Raw genomic sequence first — 9820 nt, 5'->3', positions numbered from 1 at the left:
GAAGTATTTGTCAGGCAGCTCGTATTTATAACTTATTACCAGAAACTGACATTTAGGAAGGCATAGGGGTTTTTTGGTTTTGGTTTTTTTTTCTCTGCTCACACAGTTCTTTGTGATGTTTCCCAAGGAAGCAGGCTTGTAATAATCTGTGTGTAAACGCAACTAAGTTTTTCATCACTCCCTTCTACCAAAGCTCTTCAGCCTGCTAACTAGAGGGAAGGAATCTTTCTAAAGCTTTACATGTAATGAAATTAAGACAAGTGGCCAGGTGAGGGACTCCTGAATCTCTTCAGTAAGAAAGCTCAAGCTTTGGCCCCTGTTCTGGGTCTTAGCAAATACAAATGGGACCTCAAGGTCCACAAAACCACATTTCCTCACTTCTGTTTGATCAGACTTCAAGTTCTCTCCTATGCTTGAAGCAGAAGCAGCAACTTGATCTTAAATGGATGAAATGCAACGGCGTTCTTTTATTTAACTCAGGTCTTTGTCTTGTAGGTTTAAGACTAATCCTTAAAGGAACTATGATTAAATTTGCAGAAGAAAAACCTACAACAAAACTTGAGAGGCTTAAGTAGCAGCAATGAAAAGGGCTGGTTTGTTGCTTTACATATAAAGCTTTCCTGTAATATTATATTACCTTTAATTTTAAAATCTATGGAAATCTAAACCTAGGAAGATAACTAGAGATCCACAGCTTAGTTTTGTGACTCTACATGCAAGTCTAAAGAAAGCAGTTGCCGAATTCAACGTATTCAACACAAATTATGAAGTTTTATGTCTAACATCCTCAGGATCCATTGACTGTGAAAAGCATGGGGGGAAAAAAAAGGCCAAGTAAACTAAGGGTTAGTTCAGCCTTGCAGAGCGAAAACAAAGAACTGAAAATTTGGTAATTTAAACATTAATTTTAATGCTACTGCTGGTCTGGGGATAGACTACTATTTCAGCCAAAGTTAAACCCTTTATGGAAAATATATTTTTAATAATTTATTTAATAATTTAAGTGCTGCACACCTATACAGTCACCAACCTCCAATGAAACTACGATGCCAAAGTTTCATCTTCCTGATGTTTACAAGTAGCATATTCTTCCTTAAATACCACAGAATCCTCTCACACAGCCTTTTGGTTATGATCTCTGTTGTCTTTCATGAAAATCATCATAGGGCTACCCAACACTCTTGGTACGCATATGAAAACAAAACAGTGATGAAAATTTGTAAATCAACTTTATTCAACGATGACCATCATTTAGGCATCGGCAATAGTAACTTCAACTTCTACACCTGGTTCAATGCTGATGGAAGTGATCTGCTTCACGATCTCAGAAGGGCTGTGTAAGTCAATGAGCCGCTTATGGATACGCATTTGGAAACGGTCCCAGGTCTTGGAACCTTCACCACAAGGCGTCTTCCTGGTAGTGATTCGCAGAGTCTGAAGAGAAATCATTAACACAGGGTATTTAGTTGATGCATATGGAAGGCTGATCTACAATGAAATCAATCCACCTAAAAATACTGTATGGTATCTATGTCACTGGAAAGTTACTTCCGAAGTTATATTCTACTGAAGTTAACACTCCTTCCCTATATTCAGTTTAATTTAAAAAATACACAATTAAAATAAAGTGAAGGACAAAAAAGACCCTCCCATATTCAATGTGTTTTGCACTGAACAGTTGCCCCAAGCATCAAAAACGACTTGCGAGGTCATTATCCTTTTACACTGGGCCACCCTCAATTTAGCAGTATTTCTTTTCAACTTTTTTTTTTTTAAAAAAGATGTTTTAAGCACACATTTGCAGAAAAAAGCTTTTAAGACAGGAAAACAGCGTTAAGTACCTTGGTGGGCATGCGAACAGGTCCTTTCACCTTTAGGTTTTTTTCCTTAGCACCTCTGATCAAGTCAGCACAGACTGAAAAAAAAAAGCTCAGATTTGTGAGGGTTTTTTTTGCTTGTTTTCTTAAGTGAGGATTTCAAACAAAATGTTGGCTCAGAATAGCGTATGAAATGATCATTGCCATTCATTTTAAGGGTTATCCTCACAGCCAACCACATACAAGTGGAAGCATTACGCCACGGTTAGCAAAATCACATCATAACAGTAAACAAAAGACATTAACGCAAGTTTAAGCTGTATTTATGCTGCTATCTGCCTGAATATCCTGCATCAGTGATTCTACAACATTTACATTATATGATTAAAACATTGGCAAAGCCAATTCCTAGTCAAGATTAAATAATTCCTTAAAGAATGTTAAACTTCTAAACTCTTCATAACAAGAGTGACAAAATACCAGTCAAGAATCTGGTGCCTTTCAGTTCTTACACCCTGAAATGGTGACAACTGAAACCCCCCCACAAGAACTAAAGTGAAGAAGCTGCACTCTCTTAAGTTAGTCATTATGACGTAGGTTTTCAGCATGATGAAAAACCCCAAACACCAGCTTCCACTAAAAATTAGATTAGAATCCACTTGTCAGCGTATGAAGCGCTTTGGGTTGACTTTGTCAGCCAAGTCACATACAAATGGGCAAATGCTAACATCACTAATTACAACTGGCTTCAATACATTGTATTTTGCAATCTGTTATACCATATATATCATTCGTTACTTAACCAGCTACCCCAGTTGAAAAAAAAAAAAGCATCACTCACCCTTCTCAAGTGATTTTACATTACGACTTGTCAAAGTAATTCTAATGCGATGAATTGCTACCTCTTGTTCCACAGGTGCTTTGCCAGTATCTTTAAACGCCTACAATGTTGAAGTTACAAATATGAGACACGAAAGTCAACGCCAACTAACACTCTCTGCAGCCTCAGAAAAACAGACTTCTAGAGTGCAATGAACCATTTCGCTATGGGACTGTTTTATTCAACTGACCGGATGACAGATCCAAAGGGTACAGTAGCATGGAAGAAGGGATGGGAACAGAAAGGAAGGGCAAGGTCCCAACTGCTCTGAGGAAAAGCAATTTTTTTAGTAGCTAACTGCATCTCGTGGTGGGAAGCTGCAAGAACATCCCTCCCTGGCTTGCCTACATACCGTAGGCTGTCCAGTCATGAATCCTCCTCCTCAAAAAAACCCCACGTTTCAGATTCTCTGTATTTCACACCTTAACCTCACCACGAATTAAACAATAAAAGTACCAACAAAACAGCAGCAACTCAAACAGCGAGAACAAAAAGGGGTATCTGGCCAGAAAGACTAATTCAGCCACTGGGGAGACCGATGTGACAAGCTCATGCAATTAAACGCCTGCAAACAACTGGGCGTTAATGGGGACCAGGTGAACTGAGGAAAGAAAACGAATGTGAAAACAGGGAAGAGGAAAGGTCTTAAAAAGCCGTGGATGCAGCGCGGCGTTCCTCACGCTGATGAGGCACTACCTGTGGCGTCAACTGGCGCACGTTCCTCTCAGAAAAGCCAACTTTAAGGGCAAGGGCAAGAGGCCGTTCCACGGCCGCTCACGGGCTGAGCTCGCCCCCTCGGCGCCCGCCGCCGCAGGCGCCGCTCCCGGTGTGGGGGGGCTCCGCCGGCAGGAAGCGCCGCAGCTCGGCCTCCCGCACTGCCCTCCCGCAGGCCGGCTGCGGGGACAGCCGGCGCCGGGCCGCGGCCCCAGGGCTCAGGGGAGGCACTCCATAAGCCGCCCCGGGCGCGCGGCCTTGCTCCGGGCTCGAGACCCGGTACCGGCGGGACGCACGCGGCCGCCCGGGCCTGGCGGCCACGCGGCGCTGCCGGCGGCGGCGGCCCCTCTCTCCTCTCCCCCCACCTCCCCAGCGCCTCACCATGGCGGCAGCAAGGCCTTCCTGACCGACTTATTCCCGGGCGGGGGGCGGCGCGGGGCCCAGCGAACAGCGGTGAGCCAGGAGGCGGCGGCGGCAGCAGCGGGCGGCGCGGGGAGAGGAGGGCGCGGCGGCGGCCCGGCGCTTATATAGCGAGCGGCGCCGCCTCCATCCGGGCGCCGCGGGACCTTTCACCCCGAGCCGCGGCCCGGAAGCGCCGGGGCGGCCTAGCCTGGCTTAGTGGGGCCTGGGCTCGGCTCGGCTCCTCCGGGGTGGGCGCCGGTAGCGACACCGTAGGCGCTACTCGCCGCGCTGGGGGCGAACAAAGAAGGGAGATGGGGCCCGGGAGCGGTGGTGAGGGCAGGGTTAAGCCCTCCGGACCCGCCATGGGCCGGACTCCGCGGCGGGGACGGTTGGTGGGGCCGCCGCGGCCCCTGCAGCGGGCCCGGGGGCTCAGCGGGGCACAGCGACCCGGCCCCCGCCGGCGTCCTGCGCTCCTGGAGGGCTTTACTAGGAGACTTGGGCTTTCTTTTCGGGGGTTTGATACACGAGCAGGTCTTGGCTGCTTCCAGTGCCAGTGGGCGTGTTCCATCTGAGCCCCCCTCTTTCTTTTTCCTTTTAGTCACTACTGAAAGCAGAGGTGTGAGAAGTTGTAAGTAGATTTCAGTAAAAACGCTGGTTTCATTCATTCCCGCCGACTATAAGAACTTAATTTTATTTATCGAAGTCCCTTTATTTATTAAGATTGGGTGTTGAAGGGATGCTTTTTTGTTTTGTGGTTGGGGTTTTGTTTTTTTTTTTTATGATAACTGTCATTGATTTGGCCTGGATACTGATGTCAATCCCAAAACAAGCATTTTGCTGAGAGGATGCCTGTTTCTTGAGAGACATGTCTGGCTGGAGAAACGCATGAAATGATGACCTGTAATAAGGTCATTGTGATTACCCTGTAAAAATGATACTTTAATTCTAGTCGGGGGGGGGGGGGGGGAGGGGGGAGTTGTCTATGATTACTGGACATGTATATTGTTAGCAAAGCTACTGCCACCTTTGGAAACTTAGTCATTACTACAGCTGTTCAAAAAAGACTCTGGTAGTTTTAATCTGAATTTACTTTCAGCTGTCATGTTGCACTTAATATAATTCCCTCCCCCCCAAAAAAAAACCAACCCAAACTTGAGTAGGTCTTCAGTATGGTCCTCAAACCTCATGTGATGGAGATAACGTTTGTATGTCAATTATTCCATTGTAGTGGTCAATTTTAGACTTGTTTTGCATTTGGATCATTTGTTCTTGCTCTTTGAAATCTCTGGTTTACTAATAAGTTCTTTGGACTAGATGCTACGTTCTGATAAAGCAGTTCCAGTAAACACAGATACGGTAGTAGTCATCCTGTCACTGCTCCCTGAAATGCAGCAACGTCTTTTGCTAATGTAGATCAGCACTTGAAAAATCTGGTTTGGTGATAGTCCTATTTCTCTGGCCTCTTCTTTCCTGCAAGGAAAGCAGTATTTGTTTCTGGTGGTTTGTTTTCTGAGCCATTTAACAATTATATTAACAATTTTGAACTCATTTATGCATAAGGAACCCATGTTTACTCTGTTATCAGCTATTCCAACTACTTCCTGAGGAAGTTTTCCATCTATAAGTGTTTTATATTCTTCCCTCTTAAATACATGACCTCACAGTGATCATGCTGAAACACTTATTTTTCCAGTAATCCAGATGGTTCCCAGTCAGCGAGCTTGCTACATTATTTACAGAGAGCTTTTATGAATGTCCTTAGTAAACTTTATTTCCAGATAAGATATTGAATAGCTTGGTGCCAAGAACTAATTCCTGTGGGATTCAATTAGAAATACATCTGACGGATTCCTTATTGATGACACAGACCTGTAACTTTAGTTTTAATTTACTTACTATGAAGTGTATGTGCACAACTACACCCGTTTCTCAGTGTCCTGCTGAACAATGTGCAAATCAACACTGTTCCTATTGTCTACCAAATGTTCTCTAATTGCATGAGAAAAAAGGCAATCTGAAAAGATATGTTTTCCATATATTTAAGCTGTGTAATACAAGTAAAATTTCCTCATTTATTTCTTGTTCCTATATCGGTATTTTTTCTTTCCCTGGGATTAAGACAAGGTTGACAGTAAGTTCCTAACTTTGTTCCTTCCTTTCTTTTCTTTCCCTAGTATTGGCACCACCTCAGCTTTCTTTGAGATTTTATTTTCTGGGCTTCCCCAGATTTCTCAAAGCTTATGGAAAATCTGCATTAAAAGCACACAAGTCTCCTTTGCCAGCTCTTAAAATTCTTGGATGCAAACTATCTGGAGCTGCGGATTTAAAAATCACCTTACTTCTGTTCCTATGTTTAAGGCTTTCCTTACTATTATTGTAATTTAGGGATATAAATATGTTGTTTGTTCTCCACAAATGCAGAATAGAAATTGATCTGATCTGATTTATCCTGCTTTCTCTGAAATACAGTATTACAAGAAAACCTCCTTCATGCTATTCACATGGGTAAATATCCATTGTCAATAAAACTTTTTGCCTTTTTTTGCTTTTTGTTCTTCTGACAGAAACGACAGTGACAAAAATACTTAACTGGTAATACACTACAGCATTTCTAGTGACACTGAATCTGTGGTACATCACTGCAACATGTCTTTGAACACTCAGGATTGAAACAGGATTGTACATCTGGGCTGCTTTCAGGAAGATATTGTTTGAATTTGTCCTGCCCTCAGGGCAACTTATGTTCAGTCTTAAGATTTTTTTTCAAATCAAATTATGTCTTCTCTGCTTGTCTGGAAGAATGTTTGTTGCATCTCCGCTCCTTCCTTTGCAGATTTGATGCTTCTTCAAATTTGTAATAATGAAATGGCAACTTTTTGCACAGAATAACGCTCATAGTCTTGACCGCACTGAGGCAGTGTATTGATTAGCAACATGTAAGTTGCCAGTAATCAGTGAACTATATATTGTGATCAGTATTGACAATACAACAGAAATCCTGATACTGGGTGCTTAGAGTATTAATAAACACCTACAAATCTCTTACGTACCCTTCTACAACTGATCCCACTTACGTATCGACACAGCTCTGTGTGCATCCTCTCTCTCACAGGAAGTGTGGGTCACAAATGCATATTCCCACCTTTGAAAGTGCCAATTCCCCTGTTTCTAAATCCCTCTTCTTGGAGATGTGGGCGCATGTGCCTGTGCAGCTCATCCATGTGCCTGCACCAGCATACCCTGTGAGTTCCCATAAGTGCTCCTGAGAGGTGGATCCCTACTGCTGTGCCTCATACTCCACCCTCAGCCAGTACTGGGGGCAGCTACTTACTGTGTCCAAGGGCAAGGATGCTGTCTGGCCTTAGAAGTAATGATGCCTGCTGCTCTTGTACTGCTTTCCCACCCCACAGTTTTTTCCAACAGTCACAAGTTCTCATGCTGCTTTTCAAACTAATTTTTCTCAAAGGGTCTTTGGTAATCTAATCCCCCGGTTACTGTTTAATCTGGGTGATCATTGTCTTAAGAAAGCTTTGTTATTGTTAATTTCCTCTTACTGTTATTGGGTTTTGGGCAAACATCCTCTCAGAACATACCAGTTTGGGTATTCTGTTCACACACGCTATTTACATGCACATTCTGGCCATATCAGCTGTTGTTATCCAGACCACATTACCAAGAGAGGGGCATGCAATTCCTGTATAAAAAATCCCCAGCATTGGTCTGGTGAAAGCAGAACTAGCAGACACACAAACAAAACTGGTATTTTTGCATCCGGTTTTCATTTTGGAAATCACCTGGGAAGACTTCATGTGTGGAAAGCTTAATCAAGTATAAAAAAAAAAGTGTTCCAGGCTACACAATCTCTCCAATCCAGATACGGTCACTTGAAGCAGCACTGCTTGGCACAGTTTCTTGTGATCTGTTTTACTTTGAAAAAACAGACAGTTCAAGAAGACTGCAAAGGTTTGTAGCACATGTTGAAAAGCTGCATCTAGTCAAATAACATCCACGTGACTCTTTGAACATAGCAAGCTCTTTTAGCAACTGAATTGCAAATGGCTTCCAGGACACAGATTGGTTTGCTAGACTCGCCTCCCTGGCTTCTCTATGGATGCTTTGCACTCAGACCATTTAGGAACAAGCAGTACATGCCAGTGCGTACAAACCCTTGCAATACTGTGCTGATAAAGACTTCGGAGTTGTCTTTCGTCCTTATGTCTGTCTCCTGCAAAGACTTTGTGGGAAGTTACCAGCAGCAGGGTGCTTGCATGGTTGGATGTCTGTCCTTGAGGAAGAAAAAGTTGATTAATTTTACAGCAGTTATGGTTACTAGTATATGTAGTCCACATATACTTTGTCTACTGTTTTAAAGCCCAGTTATGAAGTCATTGATCGCTGTTTTTTTTTCTTCCAAAGACCAGTTTAATCTAATGTAATTCTTTGGCGAGACAGAGTAGGAGGGAATTGTTTCATGGTGCTTGTGCTGCCTCTCTATCATGGAGCAGGGATAATTTAAGGAATGATCCTGACCTCACACTGCCTTACAACTAGAGGAAAAACTTCTCTTGATATAGAATGCATCACTGCATCATGGTTTGGTGGGGTTTTTTTCCCTCTGAGAAGTTTTTCTTTGTCCCTTTAAGATTAATTTCCTCCTTACGATATTCTTCGTCCAACTGGTTTTCAGACGATGAATGTTTGCAAGCACAAAATTTAGCAAATGCCTGCCATGGATGATGATGGGATTTAAAGCAAGGGGGAATCACCATCTTGCTGGTACAGAACTATTAGAGCAGGATATTAGCTGCATCTCACAATTTTATCTAGATTATATCCAGGTGTCAGATTGACGTCTGTGGGACTTGCAGAGAGATGCCCTTCCCAACCCTGGAGTGTGTAAAGAAAGACTAAAGAGAATTCAGTAATGCTTCTCCTGTTGTGACCTGACCCTGTGCAAATGAGGCAAGTTAAATTACTCAAAACCTGACAGAAACAGGAATAATAACATAAAACTTAGGACCTGGAACTAAAGGAGATACTGTGGTGTTAAAGATGTGCTTTAGAAACAGGAATTATTAGCCACGGAGGAAATTATTACACTGTGATTGTTCAGAACAGCTGGTCGGATCCACAATGTATCATGAAAGTGACCCAAGAGGCATCAAATATTAAGCAGTTTTGGTTTCAAAGGGCTTGCTAACTCTAAAAAGCTAACGTGGCAAAGCAGCAGCTGCAGCCTACTATGTAGAAATTATGAGGTTGTGGTAGAGGGGGCAGGAACAACAGCCGTCGAGTCTGTAATGCTATTTCTTAGAAGACCCGGCACTTCTGTTTGAGAGAACAACTTAGAGGAGAGTAAAGCAAGTCTATTAAACTTGTCTTTCACCTAAATACACAGCAGAAGTTCCTGCTTCACTTGTAATGAAAACAGGGCTTGTACATGTCCTTTCACACCAGCCTACAAGACATCATTGTTACACATATGTAATATGGCCTGGTTAGCCTCCCAGGAAATACTATAATAGAAAAGTCTTTTTCCCTTGCAACAAACACTGAAGTATTTTAAGAGCATCTATAAGTAGATGTACACAATTGCACTTCCAACATTCCTACATCTGTGCACAGCAAGAACTCTAATGGTAGGTTTTCCAGGTGCAGATCAAGGGGAGCAGTATTGCCTACTGGTTTAAAACTGAGGAAAAGATAGTATTAGCACTTAAGAGGGTTGTGGTCAAGCATTCGATTTTTAGGCAAATAAAATTAATTATTGTGGTATACATGGAAGTTGGTTTTGAGTATGGTAGCCATGCCTCCTGAAAAATATTTGAGAAATATTAATACTTGTAATTTTTTCAGCATTATGATCTCATGTTTTTCTTTTAAACACAAAATATATATATTATAAAATAATTTTTCAATAATTATGACTGTTGGAAGATGTCCATGGGACCACCAGCAAGTACTTCATTCTACCAATGGCCCCCTTCCCGCACCCTTGCAGTGGGTA

General features: G+C 42.7%; 1 protein-coding gene and 1 non-coding gene across 2 annotated transcripts; both read right to left on the bottom strand.

Moving 5' to 3' along the window:
* Positions 1–1210: 1210 nt before the first annotated feature.
* Positions 1211–3944, bottom strand: RPS20 (ribosomal protein S20). The gene is made up of 4 exons (XM_064442696.1): positions 3793–3944; positions 2659–2758; positions 1842–1915; positions 1211–1434 (listed from the first exon to the last, which is right to left on the bottom strand). Exons 1-4 carry the CDS (start codon positions 3793–3795, stop codon positions 1252–1254), a joined length of 360 nt encoding a protein of 119 aa, XP_064298766.1. The 5' UTR covers positions 3796–3944; the 3' UTR covers positions 1211–1251.
* Positions 1987–2051, bottom strand: LOC135312323 (small nucleolar RNA U54). The gene has a single exon (XR_010371894.1). It is a non-coding gene; the product is annotated as a small nucleolar RNA U54 (small nucleolar RNA).
* Positions 3945–9820: the final 5876 nt, after the last annotated feature.

This window comes from Phalacrocorax carbo, chromosome 2 (assembly GCF_963921805.1).
Source record: "Phalacrocorax carbo chromosome 2, bPhaCar2.1, whole genome shotgun sequence".
NCBI lineage: Eukaryota > Metazoa > Chordata > Aves > Suliformes > Phalacrocoracidae > Phalacrocorax > Phalacrocorax carbo.
Note: the sequence above shows the minus strand (reverse complement) of the source record. Positions and strands in the feature narration are given on the sequence as shown.